The sequence below is a fragment of the Cyprinodon tularosa genome, unplaced genomic scaffold (genome assembly GCF_016077235.1).
Source record: "Cyprinodon tularosa strain WSP-4 unplaced genomic scaffold, ASM1607723v1 ctg519, whole genome shotgun sequence".
NCBI lineage: Eukaryota > Metazoa > Chordata > Actinopteri > Cyprinodontiformes > Cyprinodontidae > Cyprinodon > Cyprinodon tularosa.
In genome coordinates, this window is record NW_024039251.1 from 285,851 (window position 1) to 303,679 (window position 17,829).

The 17,829-nt window shown below is 41.2% G+C and overlaps 1 protein-coding gene and 1 long non-coding RNA gene across 2 annotated transcripts in view; one reads left to right on the plus strand and one right to left on the minus strand.

Annotated features, from left to right (window-relative positions):
* Nucleotides 1-17,829, plus strand: part of LOC119795640 (neuroendocrine convertase 1-like) — a 122,191-nt gene that overhangs the window by 3,355 nt on the left and 101,007 nt on the right. Inside the window, exon 3 of the mRNA XM_038303716.1 lies at nucleotides 14,865-14,957. Within this exon, the coding sequence (XP_038159644.1) occupies nucleotides 14,865-14,957 (93 nt within the window). The remainder of the gene's footprint in view (nucleotides 1-14,864; nucleotides 14,958-17,829) is intronic.
* Nucleotides 15,956-16,540, minus strand: LOC119795639. Its single transcript, XR_005282349.1, has 3 exons — nucleotides 16,405-16,540; nucleotides 16,086-16,315; nucleotides 15,956-16,015 (listed from the first exon to the last, which is right to left on the minus strand). It is a non-coding gene; the product is annotated as an uncharacterized LOC119795639 (long non-coding RNA).

The following is a 17,829-nucleotide window of genomic DNA, read 5'->3' on the forward strand; positions in this document are numbered from 1 at the left end:
ACTGCTGTGCGTCCCTAGAAAAAATTCTGACTGACGGCACAGAAGCATACCAGCAAAACTGGTTAACGATCAGACTCAAGTGACATTTGATGTGTATGGTTGCAGAAGTATAATCTGCTCTTAACCCAACACCAAAATACCCACCGATGAGCCACAGACAGTCCTCCATTTTTATGACCCCCTCACCCACCCCTCTCGCTCTTATTGTCCCACATGTGTGCTCACAAAACCTCCATCTTTATCTCATGGTGTTTTTTTTTAACCATTTTGTTCCCAAATTGAAGCTTAGTAATAATCAATAAAATAATGATAGGTTCTGTTATCTTTACTTTTTTTATTTTGTTTTCTGAGTGATAAGATCCAGCGGAGCCATTTACAATGTGAATTTACAGTTAGCACTAATTTCTAACCCAACACGAAATATATATCCACTGATGAGCCACAGACAGTCCTCCATTTTTATGACCCACCCCTCCCTCTCTCCAGGTCCAATCTGCTGACTGGCTTCCTTTACATGCCTGTCGCCAGAGGCTGATCCTAAATGTCAGCGACACCAAATCGCCTTTGTTAAGTCAAACCTATTTTAATTGTGTCACCTGTGATTTCCTCCTCTTCTCACAGCAAATATCATGTATGTGAAGGAAATCTCCAGGCTTCACAGTTTGCTCTGATATATGAAGTAGTTTTAAAAACGTCGAAGCGGAAGAGAAAAAAGTCTGACAAGCCAAGCGCCAGCTTGAGAGGAGGGTGATGTGTGTTGGCATTCCCGCACTAATGCCGCAGGACTGGAATGGGAATCAAATGTCTCCATGCTGGCACTCAACATATTGATGGTCTCTTTGATCTAGCGTACGGCATCCAGGAAAATGTCATTGTGTGTCGCTGTTGTGCAGATTTGACGTATTCATTTTGTAACTAAAAGACGCAAAAAAAACGAAAAAGAAAGCAGGGATAAGACCTGAGATGACGTGTTCCTGCTACGTGGACATGGCTTACTGTGATGCATTGTTGTGCGTTTTTGTTTCCTGATGACAGAATGAAGCCTTTTCTGTTATCTTCACGCATTTAAAAGAAAAATAGCTTTTTTTCCCCAAACATTTGTCAAGGAATCCTTTATATTAAACGGTGGATAACCGTATTCCCAAAAGGATGTGGAGCAGTAAATTATAGTAACGTGATATATGACCGTATGTTAATCAGTCTCATCCTCAGACATGGCTGCTGTTACGTCGGGCTGTCATCACATCAGTAAAAAACAAACATTATTCTGTCTGCACAGGTAATGGCAGCTATCAACTGATCCAGGGATTCCAAAAAACAAAAGCAAAAAAGGAACCTGATCACAATCAGAAACGGATGCTTTTCTGTTTTCCGTTATATCAGCACAAAACAACAGCCCTGCGGCGTGATGCTACATGTCGATAAAGCTTCCTCACATTACAGCCGACCCCGTTTTAAGCCGCGTCGTTTGTTTTCCACGTATTGTTTCTGTGCTTATTTAAGAGCCTGCAAATCCGATTAAAGGAAGATTAGACGTGCAGTTGTCATTGCTTTTATTTTAAGATGAAATCACAGCGTTACAATAATCAAACTCCTGTTTTTTTGTGTGCCTATAGATGTGTGAGTGTGTTTGTGCAGGATTTGTCTTGAACTCTGACTTCAGGAAGTCCCTGGTCTCCATCCAATGGTGAAAGGCCTCCCCTGCCATCCCGTCGTGTTGGAATACTGCCGGCAGATTAGCATGTCATTACCATAACATTAACATAACATTACCGCACCGCAGCTTGGCTCACTGTCTGCGGACGCGATCAGCTCATCGAGGGATTCAGACCTCAATCCGCCCTCCATCCCCTCCCTCTCCTCTCCTTCCTTTTTTTTCTTCTTCTCTGCACCGTCGAGGTGTGTATTCCGTCTCAGTAAAGATGTAATTGAGGTAGAGCATTGGGTGTGCCAGCTAAATGAAATCACACAAACACTCCAGCATCACCCGAGACTCTCTGTCGAACACATTCACATGGCTCTCCCTCTGATCGCTCTTAGCGTTGCACCTGATTCAGGTTTTTTAATGTAGCCCCAGTCAGATGCTAAGCTATGTCAAAGCCTTATTCTGACTGGATTACTTCAGGCTGTTACATTACAGTCAGATGTTTGTGTGTGTGTGTGCTGAGCAAAAGGAAAAAAAAAGACTAACCTGCCACTATCTCCTCGCTCGCCCCGGCCGTACTTATTTCTGTACATTGGGGGCACTAAGGGGTGCCAAAAGGGACACCAATCCTCTAATGGTTGAGAGCGAGGGCCCATTCCATTAGTCAGGGGGCCCAGAGTTCATCACCGCTTCTCGGTGTGAGGAGGGCGGAGGAAGCGAAATGGAAGCTGGTGTTGGCCGGGGGCAAAACGGGGGGCAGCGCTGCACCAGCTGCATGCTGGGAAATGCAGCACTTTTATTTTCCCCTTCATCTGTTTCCGCTTCTGCATGCAAGTGCAAAGACTCACGCTTTGTGCACGCCGCTTGCACGGCCCATACGTATGAACACACGCTCGCTCTTCCTCCCAATCACCTGCTTTTGTCCCGTTTCATTGAATTGGGTGAGATTTTCTCCATTTTCCTTATCTCTCTCTCTCTCTCTGTACCTCACACACTCATCCACTCACTCATTCACTTGCTCCTATCTCAATCTCTTTCATTTTCCCTTTGCTTACCGCCCTCCCCACCCCTCCCGCCCCTCACTCCATCTTTGCACATGCCTCACTTTCATTTCTAAATGTAGAGAGGGACCAGACCGTGGAATATGTGTGGAAGACATGCTTTCCTCCTCCCAGGTGGGAAACTCTGTCTGGGTGCAAAAGGTAGCACAGAAGAAGAAGAAGGTAGAAGAAGAAAGTGGTGAGCTGGTAGGGAAGAGCAGAAATTAATGCTACAACTCCCGCTCTCTCTTTCTCTCTCTCTCTCTCTCTCTCTCTCTGTGGGCTTGGATGATGTATGGCTGCAAAGGCCACATGTTGGCCGTGTGATGGATTAAAGCACTTTGTAGGAAAATTACTGAGAGCGCCTCAGCACATCCGAGTCTAGCCCTTAATAAAACTCTCTTCAATATTGAAATGGAGAAAGAGGAAAACACAGATAGATAAAGAAGATAAAAGACACAGCTGGACAAGAGAGGGAAGATGTGCGAAACACACAAACACACACATACTTCTTTTGGAAATGAAAGAGGTAAGAAGGAAATGACTTAAAATCCCCTTTGTTGCTTCATAGGTGCTGTACAGATATTATAATAAAAAGATATTATTTTCAGATATATTTTAATGTTGAATCATTCAGCTGCAAATCTCCACATTTTATTTGAATTTTAATCGATAGACCAAAGAGCAGTCACAGAAAGTGCATAAAATATTTGCTAAAAAAAAAATGAAACGTGCAAGTGTATTCATTAGAGATGCAGTGATCCGATAACTGGATTGGATTCCGGGTCTGATATTAACTAATTAGTTTGATTAGATGTTGTATATCCAACCCAGTGCACTTTACATGGAACTGTTATTTTTTTCTTTTTGCTGCTTATTTTTTTGACAAATGATATAAACTACATTTATATTTATACCTTTTTTTTAACAATGTCTATCCCAAAGACAAAGCCTTCACTCACATGGTGAGATATATGGTTCATTCATTCAACAGTTAAATTGGATCATATCGGATATTGGCCGATACGCTCCGCCCAGGTATCGTATCGGATTGGATAAGAAAAAAATTAGATGGGTGTATCTCTAGTATTCATCCCACCTGTAGTGTGAAATCTCTAAATGCAATGACTCCTGAGATGACTGTCCGCCTGTTCTGTACCTTCACCTTCAGGGACGTACGTAGAGGTCAAGAGTCAATTCCCCCCGGAAATGTTTTTAATTCAATTATTTAAAACTGACCATTTTCAAAGTCTTAAGAAGCAAAAACAACATCGTTATGACTTTTGAAGAGGCTAGGCTCTGCATTTGAAAACAAAATGGCGTCGCCTACAGGCAGCGGCTCGCTACAGCTCTTTACAGTTGCACAAAGCATGTCTAAAGGCTGATTTATACTTAGAAACCGGGTCGTCTGCGTGTGTGTGGCAGTGAATACAAATGTGCCATCGCCCCTTCTGCAGTGCAGACACTATAGTGTACCTCTCCAAAATTGTAGGTGACCGGGTCACCCTCCTGTTCTACACTATGCATATTTCCTGTTTGGTACCTTACCGGCTGGTTTTGTTTGTATGACCGCCATTGTGGAAAACGACTCGTGAAGATGGACCAGCTAGAAGAGCGAAGTGCAGGAGAGCGCTGGGACCTTTTTCTCACCCGCCCTCATCACCCTCTGTTGACCACTTCCTCACCGCCTTGGCCGTATCTAGACCAAAAGCCAGTTCGTCAAAGTCCCTCTTGCATTGTTTGGCAGAATGCCTGCCAGACATTATAAACTTTATTTGTATGTCCTCTTTCTTTTGAAGCTTCTATCTTAAAGCGGTTAGAAATATTTCTCAACATACATTCCAATATAACTGAAACGAGTTGCTTCATTTTTACTTCTGTATTTAAAATATGCACCAGAATTTCTACCATAATCTTACACAATACTCCAGTTATCATATATGGAACATCTGACTTTAAAAACATATACAGTTCTGGCACAGTATCTTCCATTTATAGGAACTGCTCTCCCTCTATCTCTCTCTCTATCTCTTCACTGCTCCTGTTGACACGACCTCCTGACTTGCTTGATCTACTATGTGCGTCTCGCTGCATTTTGCTCTGGCATCCGGCAAAAATATAAAACAGGGTCAACATCTACAACTGAGAAACCAACACTTAATAAAGGTTTCCCTTTCATTCGAAGATGTCGTTAACATATCAATCACATAATGAATGTTGATTCAGCTAGTGGAAACTGACTATGGACTGCTACTGAAGGAGTTTATTAAACCTTGGTCTGATGTTCCCTTGCTCTCTGAGTTGCTCACAGGGTTGAAATAAAAATATTACTTAAAATACATTTTTTACTCACAGTCATTCACAACTTAAACTGCTCTTCACTTACATTTGTAGCTTGATGTGCTCCTTTTCCAGTTACTGTCATGCAGTATCTGGGGTAGCTTGTGTGTTGTGGTTACCATAGCGACGATGTGTGTTGATGATAACCTGCAGCAGGTATGCACAAACACACAAGCTACTGTTTTATTAAAAAGTCCCTTTACTTTTGGTTCTTAAAATTCACCAAGATCATCGTCCTACAGGCAGATTTAGTGTTATTTCTGTTTAGTTTATTTTAGGGGTGAAACAATTAATCTGATTAATTGTGTTTAATTGATTATTGAAATAATCGTCAACTATTTAGTAATCGATCAATCATTAACTGGAGTATAGAGACTGTAAAATATGCCTTTAGCTGACAAAGCGACGCATTTAGAGCAGTAATTATATCAAAATTAAAACAGAGAATCAAAAATTTGCATTTTAGGTTAAAAAGGTTTTGATTTGTCAAAAGGTTCTATGTAGAACTGCTAAAGTGGAAAAGTTTTAGTTTCACCTGGTTTAACTTTTTGAAAAATCTTCTTTAAATAACTTGTGGCTATCCGATGGTTAATCAGAAACATTGATGACAAATTCATCGATTTACAAAATAATCATTAGTTGCAGCCCTCATTTATGTATCACAATTTAAAAAATTAATTAATGCAGAGGAACTAACCTCGGTGTCCTTAATGGTATTTACTCCCTGCTCACCTTTGCCAAATTACACCGGCCTCCAATATCTCTCCATGGCTAAAGCAGGTGCATAAAGCAGATGGATTTATGTAACGTGTTTTAGGGACAACTCAAATGCAGATAAGACAAAATCCAAATGGGAAAAACTTACAGCAGCCTTAAGGTGATCTGGACATACATGCCAACTAAGTAGAAACCCAGCAAACGAGGTATGAGAACTAGGAACTTAGGTCGGAAGAAAAGAACAGATACAGGCTTTGGGGTTAAATAATTAAGAGTCTGTACTGTCATGATGCCACCATAATGATTTTTGCTTTGAGATACCGGCCAAAATGCACATGAGATACACATACATAAAATACACAAGCATATTTAAAGGAGACATTAAAACGATAAAATCAGAACATCTATGCATAAGGGTTTACATGTGCTGAAATGTTAATGAAACGGGTGGCTGATTTTTTTCGGGTGAAGATTCCCTCCACAGCCCCCAGAAGGAAACTGTTTCTGAGTTTCTATGTTTATTGATGCAATGTTCCTGAATCATTTTACTGGTGAAGCTGGAAAAAAAGAGTGCATTGCTTTGGTAGGTGGAATCTGTAGCGGTAAACCTGGTCCTTTTCCAGCTTTGCGTGGTGTTAATCAAGTCCAGATCCTGTAAATGACATCCAACAATCCCCTGTCCTGTGAGGAAGTGAGGGAGCCCAGAACAGGACAATTGAGTAAATTATATGGAGACTATGGCTGAGGGGTGAAAGACTATAAAACATGAATGAAGCTCAAGAAAATCTAGACAAAATGTCAAACAAAGAGAGCTAATGGGGATAATTAAAACAAAGAAATTAGACACAAATGTCTGAATTAATGGAGAAAACATCATGAGAAAAGGACCATAAGCCAACATAAAGCAAAACTTAAAGAGCACAATAAACAGCAAGGAAGTAGTCAAAACATGAAAAAACCAAAAGGAAATTATTAGTGAATAAACACATTAATGAATTCCAAGGTAAACTGCAGACAGATCATAGATTACGTTTAAAGAAGGGTTCATGGCACAAATGTAAAAAGACAAAACCTTAAAAACATAATTTCCCAGCAAAGCTTTTTTTTCTGGTTGGTCCATTCCAGAGGAAAACTGTTTAAGAGGTTTCCTAAAGACTGGAGGCTGGAAAGCAGCATCGCCTTGTGTGACAGAAAGCCTAAAATTGAAGCAAACCTGCCAATTTGACAAAGAATTGTCTACAGGGAGCTAATTACAAATGCATGCCTCCCTTTTAGATTTTCTGTTTTTTATTTAACAACCATAATTCACTGTCCTTTCACGTTAAAATGTTATATTTAATGTTCTTCGGGTTGCATAAAACTACGGTAAAATACATTGAAGTTGTGTTTCATTGATGATATATTGTGAGAAGTTTAGTAGGTGTGAAAACTTTTCTCATGAGTATGTACGATAGCATCAAAATGCTATTTTTTTAAAGATTATATATATATAATGTGTGTGTGTGTGTGTTTTGTGCAGCTCATTCCAAAACTATAGCAAATTACTGACATTTCAAAAGCTCACTGAAGGGTTCTTAAAACTCTAACTTCATACTTTTTCACTTTAGAATGGACTGTTAAACTCATTGCATAGCCTTGCCAATACTGTAACTAACAAGGCTTAACGGCTCACCCCATTTAACCCCATAGCATAGCCCTCCATCATCCAGCCCCATTCCCTTTGCCTTTCTCTGCTTTCCTTTAGCTGAGCCTGTGGAGCCTCTGCCCCTGTGGGGCTGTTAGCAGACACACATGCTGTCGTTTTCTCCAAAGGCTCTCAAGCAGCTTTTTATGCACTGCCTCAGTGCCTCTGGATGTCTGTGTTTATCTTTGGTTATCCTCTACACTTCTTCCATCAGTTCCTTTCTTTATTTGTGTATTTATTTTGTCCTTGATGGATGCCACAAACGTTTGCTCAGAGCCAAAATTGGCTCTTTGGACCCTCCACCATGAAGTTTGCCCAAAACCATAAAGAGTCAGATAAAATTTTAGATAGAAATGCAGTTACAAATCTAGGTTTAAGCATTTTTGAAAGGAAATGTTAAATTAATTTTCCCAAGAAAAAACAAACGGAAGCAACCATCATGCCACACTAGCAGGTTTAATCTAGTTTCATAAAGCTTTACTAAGGAGTAAAATGACTCTTTAAAATTAAAAAGTTCCAGATTTATGATCTAGACCAAAGGCTCCCAAAGCTGGGGTCTTGAGACACCAACCGGGAGGTCCCAAGATGGTTTCAGAGTCATTGTGATGTGATACCTGAGGTAAATGGAGGGCCCAGAAATATACCAAAATACATAAATGGGAATGTCAGATAAAAAAAAAAAGGGGGCTCCGTGCGAGATCTCACCTCGTGGGGTCTCTATGATCCTAAGAAAGGTGAGAAATCAGCCCAGAACTATACAGGAGCTGGTCAATGACCTAAAAAGTGCTGGGACAAAGTTATTTTCTTACGAAGGTTCCCCTGCGTAAACCTGCACGTGTCAAGGACTCTTAAGTTTGCCAATGAACATTTGGATGATCCAGAGGAGTCATGAAAGAAAGTCATGTGGTCAGATGAGACCAAAATAGAACTTTTTGGTCATAATTCCACAAACCGTGTTTGGAGGAAGAAAAACGATGAGTACCATCCCAAGAACGCCATCCCTACTGTGAAGCATAGGGGTGGTAGCATCATTCTTTGGGGTGTTTTTCTGCACATGGGACAGAGCGACTGCACTGTATTAAGGAGAGGAAGACCGGGGCCATGTATTGTGCGATTTTACGGGAACAACCTCCTTCCCTCAGTTAGAGCATTGAACATTGGTGGAGGCTGAGTCTTCCACCATGACAATGACCCACAGCACACAGCCAGCATAACCAAGGAGTGGCTCTGGAAGAAGCAAATCAAGGTTCCGGTTGTGGCCTAGTTAGTCTGTAGACCTAAACCCAACAGAGAATCTTTGGAAGGAGCTCAAACTCTGTGTTTCTCAGCGACAGCCCAGAAACCTGACTGATCTAGTGAAGATCTGTGTGGAGGAGTGGGCCAAAATCCCTCCTGCAGTGTGTGCAAACCTGGTGAAAAACTACAGGAAATGTTTCCAAATATTTATTTGCAGCTGCTGTATCACACTATAATAGTTAAAAAATATCATACATTGTGATTTCTGGATTTATTTATTCTTTTAGATTTTGTCTTTCACAGTGGACATGCACCTACGATGACAATATCAGCCCCCTCCATGATTTCCAAGTGGGTGAACTTGCAAAATAGCAGGATGGTCAAATACTTATTATCGTCACTGTAGTTGCTGTTTATGTATTTTCTGAGGGAGGGGGGAGTTTATTGATCATGTTTGTTGGTCTTGTGATGATGATAATATTGCGAGTGTTTAATTGAAGCAGAGAAGTAATGTCAGCACTTGGCTTGTTTTTTTTTTGCCTCTGCTATAAGTCCAACCAAGACGAAGATCCAGATCATGCCAAGCTTACACCGTCCATTATGGAATAGTTAAAACACACAACATGTTTGTGTGCAAAGCAGTGTTTGTGTATGTTTGACGCTTAGTGTTCCCGTGATTAGTGGCTGGCAGATCGGGTATATTTATCCAACAGCACTGTGTGTCAGGCGAGCTCAACGTCCGCGCAGGAGAACATGAGTGAAGGAGTGGATAATTGATAGTGACAAGGCGCTCCCAGCCTTAATTGCAGCCGGTGAATTAGATTACCTTTTCAAAGTGCCTTCATTAGTAAAGGGAGAACCACACCAATGGTCTCCTGATTGGCCTCATATTGTTTTGCTGTGGGAGAAATGTATATATAATGTATGTGAGTGTGTGTGTGTTTCTTTTTTGGATGGTTTAAGTTTAATATTTTTTTATTATGACATTTTCTGAAAGCTTCCTCCTCAATTTAGGCCACTTGCTGATTTTTCCAGTATTAAAGGATTAACATTTCAACACACTTTTCAGTGACATAAGGAAAATATTAGATATTGTGTTGACCTTATAGGTCACAGTGAAACGGCTTTGATGTATTTTTTTTCTGTTCTGGAAATATATCCATGCTTGTCAGTCCATCCCTGTGGGAACAAAACATCTAGATGGCTGAAAAGAAACTTATTGCATGAAACCTGGATTTTTGAGATGGCCATGTCTGAAGTAAAGAACGCTTGAATCTTGTTAAACAAATGACATTTACTTTAAAAAGCAGACATCATTGTCAGGTTTAGTAAAGTGATTGGTGATAACACATTAAAGATAGTTACAGGCTGGTTCTGATACATATAGAGGCCTGTTGTGCCTTATGAACACACAAAGACAAACTAGAAAAATGAGTTCCACTCTGGAGGGCCGTAGCATGAGGCGAGGCCAACCTAGTAGCATTACTTTCAACCTGTCCAGTTTAACACATCCATAGCAGTTGGCAATCAGGATCAGCTGTACCACGAAGCTCGTTATCAACTCAATCCAGCTTGAACTGATCATGAAATTGTGAATGCGCAATTATAAAGGTAGCAGACCAATCACAATCATGAGCACAGAAGAGAGAGCGCCATATAAAAAGAAAAAGAAATAAAAGAGGAAAAAAAGTCTCAATGAAAAGTCAAACATGATGCAAAATAGCATGGCAATGGAATGCTGACTCTGTAAATGAGCAAGTTACACTTCAGTGACATTTAACACAGACTGCATCCCAATCACCATACTGTGTATCAATTGCATTCCCCTCTGGAGTGAGGAGGACTTGGAAGCAGATAAAAATTAAACGCAAAAACATAATTTATATCTGGTTAGTTGGACTTTTTAATTCAATAATGTTTGGGCTCCAATAAAGCTGGATGCTCATGCCACAGTTGCATCATATCAGTACAAGAAATTATCAGTCTGAATGAAATTATTGTTATTTTTGAGCTGTCAGAACTTCTTTTTTTTCTTTTTCTTTTTAACATTAATTCCCCTATCAGAGCAGCTTCAGTGTAACATCTACCTTTCTTTTTTATGCTGTTACAGCAAAGAAGAAAAATTATATATATACAGAAATCCAGGTATTGACCCACCTGCAATGGCATGGAATCCTTCTTTTATAGACTGTGTTCAGGTAAGTGCCTCAGCATCCCTGACGTTGAACATGAAGCTGATGGTTGCATAATATCTCATGGCCATACATCCAGTCTGTGATTCAGTGAGGAATGCATTCCTGCAGGTTGCACAGCTAACACGCGGTGCCAGGATGTGGAACATAAGCCAGTCTTGCCGGTGTAAACCAGTATCACTTATAGAAGTAATTGTCTTAATGAAACAAAGGATATTCTCACAACTTTACGGTCTGATTTTTATTGTATATTTTTCTTTAGCGTCATACATCAATGATACAAGAGAAAAGTGAACGGCGGTGGTGTATGAGGACATTATTAGTGTTGCGCCGATGCCATTTTATGGCTCCAATACCTGGCTGTGCAATATTGGCCGATGCTGATACCGATACCGTCAGTCTGAAATTGATGTATGTGTGTATATATATGAAGAACTGCATACTACCTGGATGTAAAATAATTGCCATCATGACTTTGTTAAGCTCCTGCCTACCTTTGTGAAGCAGGGAAAAGACTAATACAAAGTGAATCCAGTAGAACTTTTTATTGCCTTCCTGGAATGGGTGAGAAGAATTGAATAAACTTTTGGGTCTCAGAATGGTAGCGGTGCCCTATTTGTTGGTACTCGCTGATACCGATACCACCATTTTAGTGCTGGATTGGGGCCCCGTCCAATACAAGTATCGGTGCAACACCAGACATTATACAGGATAAAATAAATACAGAATATCAAAAGGTTGATAATAAGCAACAGAAGCTGCTGTGATGAAGTGGAATCAGAAAAGTGTTGCAGTGGGGATGGAAGTGTCTTCTTTCCAAAATAGTTTCGTCTTAAACCTAAAACTTCAAAATCCTTCATCCCAGGCAGCTTCAATATCAGCTACAACCATCCTTCCAGATCCTTTTTCCATATCTGTCTTCAGACACAGCTCCAGCATAACCCCCCCCCCACATACCAAAAACACACACACAGACATCCCCATATCTGTCTCATGCTTCATTCCCACCCCAGCCAGCCTGCAGCCCCCTGCCGAGTTAAATGGAGTGTGCTGGCATCAGGGGAGTCGTGTGTGCTCAGTTCAGCTCCGCTCAGCTGGGCTGCCAGTGTTATAAACTTGCTGTGTGATTATTGTCAGAGCTAGACTCCTCCACCCAGGACGTCTATGCTGATGGGTACTATGTCACCGGGTACAGCCATCCATAGAGAGAGGAATGAGAAGGCAAAGAAGGGATTGAAACTAAGGTGAGAAAAAGGCGGCGAGCGAGGAGAGAATTACAGGTGCTGGTCATAAAATTAGAATATCATGAAAAAGTAGATTGATTTCAGTAATTCCATTTAAAAAGTGAAACTTGTATATTATATTCATACATTACATACAAACTCATATATTTCAGATGTTTATTTTGTTTAATTTTGATGATTACAAATGACAACAAATGAAAATCTCAAATTCATCATATCAGAAAATTAGAATATTACTGAAGACCAATAAAAACAAAGGATTTATAGAAATGTTGGCCAACTGAAAAGTATGAACATGAAAAGTATGAGCATGTACAGCACTCAGTATTTAGTTGGGCCTCCTTTGGCCTGTATTACTGCAGCAATGCGGCGTGGCATGGAGTCGATCAGTCTGTGGCACTGCTCAGGTGTTATGATAGCCCAGGTTGCTCTAATAGTGGCTTTTAGCTCTTCTGAATTGTTGGGTCTGGTGTATTGCATCTTCTTCTTCACAATACACCATAGATTTTCTATGGGGTTAAGGTCAGGAGAGTTTGCTGGCCAATTAAGAACAGGGATACCATGGTCCTTCAACCAGGTACTGGTAGCTTTGGCACTGTGTGCAGGTGCCAAGTCCTGTTGGAAAATGAAATCTGCATCTCCAAAAAGTTGGTCAGCTGCAGGAAGCATGAAGTGCTCTAAAACTTCCTGGTATGTGGCTGCGTTGACCCTGGACCTCAGAAAACACAATGGACCAACACCAGCAGATGACATGGCACCCCAAACCATCACTGACTGTGGAAACTTTACACTGGACTTCAAGCAACGTGGATGAAGTGCCTCTCTTCTTTTCCTCCAGACTCTGGGACCTTGATTTCCAAAGGAAATGCAAAATTTACTTTCATCAGAGAACATGACTTTGGACCACTCACCAGCAGTCCAGTCCTGTTTCTCTTTAGCCCAGGCAAGACGCTTCTGACGCTGTCTGTGGTTCAAGAGTGGCTTGACACAAGGAATGCGACAGCAGAAACCCATGTCTTTCATACGTCTGTGTGTGGTGGTTCTTGAAGCACTCACTCCAGCTGCAGTCCACTCTTTGTGAATCTCCCCCACATTTTTGAATGGGTTTTGTTTCACAATCCTCTCCAGGGTGCGGTTATCTCTCTTGCTTGTACACTTTTTTCGACCACATCTTTTCCTTCCCTTCGCCTCTCTATTAATGTGCTTGGACACTGAGCTCTGTGAACAGCCAGCCTCTTTAGCGATGACCTTTTGTGTCTTGCCCTCCTTGTGCAAGGTGTCGATGGTCGTCTTTTGGACAACTGTCAAGTCAGCAGTCTTCCCCATGATTGTGTAGCCTATAGAACTAGACTGAAAGACCATTTAAAGGCTTTTGCAGGTGGTTTGAGTTAATTAGCTGATTAGAGTGTGGCACCAGGGGCCATCAATTTTGAACCTTTTCACAATATTCTAATTTTCTGATATGATGAATTTGAGATTTTCATTTGTTGTCATTTGTAATCATCAAAATTAAACAAAATAAACATCTGAAATATATGAGTTTGTATGTAATGTATGAATATAATATACAAGTTTCACTTTTTAAATGGAATTACTGAAATCAATCTACTTTTTCATGATATTCTAATTTTATGACCAGCACCTGTAATGTATGAATATAATATACAAGTTTCACTTTTTAAATGGAATTACTGAAATCAATCTACTTTTTCATGATATTCTAATTTTATGACCAGCACCTGTATTGTTGGTAGGAGAGAAGAAGAAAGGTAGCAGGGATTGAAGGAGAAAGGACAGAGAAAAAAAGATAGTGTAAGGAGACCCAAGCATCAAAGGAAAGAAAAAGCCAAGCTGAGCTGAGAAAAGACGGATGTACATCTGTGGCAGCAGACAAAGACCAGAGAAGACACAGAAGGAGTGATATAAAGACTGAGAGACAGAAGAATAATGTGCTGGAAGAAGACAGAAAGGCAGCAGGGAAATCAGCACTGCAGAGAAGAAGGAGATGCAGGGAGGGCGGATAGAAAGAAAGCCAAGGAAAGAAATTAGATAGAAATTTTTCAAGCGAGTGATGTGTGCTGTGATTGTTTTCTCTCTCTCTTTCCTCTTCTTTCTCTGGCTCGTTCTAAACGGTCGGGATGTGGCCTGTATCTGCCGGCAAGAAGGAACTCAATTTGGGACAATTTACTCTGCAGTCTCAGCCCTGATGCACCTCGGGGACAGAGAATAGAGAGAATGAAAGTGAAGGAAGATAGAATCAGCAAGACGCACGCATGTACACACACACACGCACGGAGGCACACAACATGCGCCTGGCACACAATTGCTGCCGAGTAGATTTCACTTAGTTAGTTCTAACTCTCTCAGGCGGTCAATACGATTGAGTTTATAAGGCTTGGAAATGAAAAGCCTGGGATAAGGTTAGATAAACTCTGCGCTGTTTGATTTCGGCCCACCACTTTTAGAAAAACCCACACAAGACAGATGGCTGAAGGGGATACGGTGTTATCAGAAGGGTCATGCGGGTGATTAGGTCTGAATGTTTTGGCCCTCGTTGTGTCTCAGTATTGATGAACATAAACGTTATCCCCCCCTCCCATGAAAAAAACCACATTTACATTCCCTCAACAAACTGGTCTCTCGAGATCATTTCAACGAACTCGTATTGAACAAAGCAAATGTTGCTCCAAGCGATATCTCATGCAATCATTTATCTCCTGAGAGTTTGGCACAACTTGACAAAATATAATATTTTCTCACTGGCAGGTCGGCAGCCTGGAGGGCCTGTACACACTAAGAGACAGCAGGGGGCGCCCTGATAGAGACACCTTTGAGGGGAGACTTGGGACTGCAGCAGGGGTAAGTGACCCAGTGTGGATTCTAATGTTTGATACAATAATCCCTCCATCATGAAAATAGCCCTGATGCAGACTCTGGTCTGCAATTTTACTGAAATTAGGCTTTTAGATTATTAAATAATAGTGATAGGACTTTTGAACACATTTCCGATATATATAAAAAATAAATTTACAGTCTATAATTTCAGTATTTTATGTTCAATTCAATTAAATTCACTCCATTCAGTTTATTTCTTTATCGCCAATTCACAACACGTCATCTCAAAGCACTTTACAGTTCATCCAGATCATACAGTCAGATTGATTCAAAGTTTTCTATCTAAGGAAAACCAGGTGATTGCATCGACTCATTGACTTGAAGGCAATCCCTCAAACTAAGCATGCTTGTAGCAACAGTGTAGAGGAAAGACTCCCTTTTAACAGGAAGAAACCTCCAGCAGAACCAGGCTCAGCCACCTGATGAGGCCGACTGGTTCCGGGTTTTTAATGTAGTTTTATGTGTTCGATTCTTCAAATCAAATATTTGTAAAATGTCACATTGATGGAGATTTCTTAAACATAGCAATAAAACTGTCTTAAGTTTGTACAGGATTCCCCTCGGGGCACATTTAGGAGTCTTTCTGAGGTTTTGAATTAGTTTATATATATGTTAAAAGTTTATCTAGTCTAAAATAGAAATATATCGTGATAGAAGTTATGGTCAGATTGTCCAGTGTTATAGAATAAAAAATAAACACTTATAAATGAAAGAAGTTCTTGTTCTTGCCACCCTGGATTGGTGTGTTCTCTTGTTCACAACCTACAATATAGTATGAGGTTCACAAATATAGTGTAAATGGCTCTGGAACCAAGCTAAGTTTATTTGTAACCAAGAAATGGTTCTTCCATCCAGTCAGCTAATCTTTACATGCATGAGAACATTGGGTAACTGTCATAATGAAGGTGACTCTGGATGAGAGCAACTACAGAAACTGAAGATGGTTAAGAGATTTTATTTAGAAACTAGGCAGTGGACATGAACTGGAAGGCAGTTTGGTCAGGTCAGGTTCTTCTGGGCTTCTGCAGAGAAGAAGAGGCTGGTGAATGAGAGGAAACTGTGCTGGAGGATCTTGGTGGGAGTGACACTCACAGTAGAGAGGCTGTGGTCCGGTCTTGGGGGGGAAGTGTCCCCGGTGGTCCGTGTGCTGACCAGTACTCTCTTCCTGGTTGGAGGTTCGAGGGTGGACAGGCAGGCGATCGCAGGTAGGAGGGCTGAACGGTGGTTAACCCGAGATCCTTCTCGGGTTCTTGGTTGTATCTCAGGCGGAGGGTCCAAGGTCTTTGATTCACGGCTGGGTCCAGGGGTCAGAAACAAGGGTTCTGCAGGAAAAGGATCGAAAAAAAATTCAGACTAGACTAGACTTTTACTTCTACAAGGACTAGGACTAGGCTTGGGTTTGGTCTGTTACCAACGCTGTGACGTTAACGAACTGACGCCCTCCTCCTGGTTCCAGCTCCTTAAGAAGGGTGGTGATCACCTCAGATGTAGTGCACCTGCCCGTCCATCCCTGCAGAGGAGAGAGAGAGAAAAACTGGCCTGCACCCGGATGGAACCCGGGGTGTGACAGTAACATAATGCAAAAAATGGAAACACTGTCATATAGTCCATCACAGGATCCCAAACAGGATCCTTAATCCATCCTCCTACTCCACTTTACTTATCTACATACTGCTTCACTTATAATACCTTCACATGTACTGTAGGGAGTATACAAAGACATACACAGTACGCCTCAAAAAGTGCTGCCAAGGCTTTCCGGTATAAAACAGACCAGACCAGTCATAATGAGGAAGGCAGGTCCCATAATGCTATAGTTGCAGCTGAAACGGAGCTAGAAATAAAACAGATGTTTTATTTTTACTCTTTATTATGTCTGATAAGAGCTGATTATGTAAAATTTCACCAACTGGCTGCTCTGGTTTTTCTTTTTTTAAATCGAGGTTTTTGTGTCACATCAGTAGTTATTTGATTGGTTCTAAACTGTTTCCCGTGACTCTGTTAGTCCCGCCTTTGAATTCGGGTTCTGCCTGCTCCTTTCTATTTTCCGATACACACGGTGTAAATTAGTCTGTCCAGTGTAGGTAACAGATCTGCTTGGACCTCGCACATGCCAGAGACAAAATACTATATGATTGGCTGAATGTTGCCAAAATAACCTTGAACATTGTTGTTGGACAACTATAATAACATAAGGTAACGTCTGTATGCTGAGATGGGAGAATCTGTAGTGTTAGTGTGTTAATGATCGAAAACATTTTTAGCTGATGGATAACAAAACTGAAAAGATAATTTTTTTGGTGAACTAAGTAGACCTGGGTAGCGCTTTCCTCAGCGGCTAAAGGGCTGGTTATCCTCCCGCAGCAGTGTGTCGCAGTGAGCCTGTCGCAGATTTTTTTGATTTACGCCCAATATTGAAGCATGGTCTGCGCTTTGTTATTCCACGCCACAACGCAAGAGAGACAATCAGAAACTAGTTGTGGGTCTAGATATGGCTGAGGCGATGAGGAAGTGGGGGCAAGTTTGTGTGACAACGAAGGGACATGACGGTGAGAAAGAGCGGGGATCCAGGTGGAAAAAGGGTCCCAGCGTTCTTCAAGCTGGTCCCACTTCACGAGTCAGCACTGTCTGTGGTCCCCTACAATTTTGGAGAGGAGCACCAGAGTGTCTGCGGAAGGTGCACATTTACGTTCACTGCGACACACATGTGAACAAACTGGTTTCTGAGTATAAACCAGCCTTAACAGGTTAGCCTCTTTTAGGTTGGTCAGTTGCCCAAATTAATCTACACAACTTTTAACTTTGTGTAAACAACAAGCATCCATCCACAAGTAGA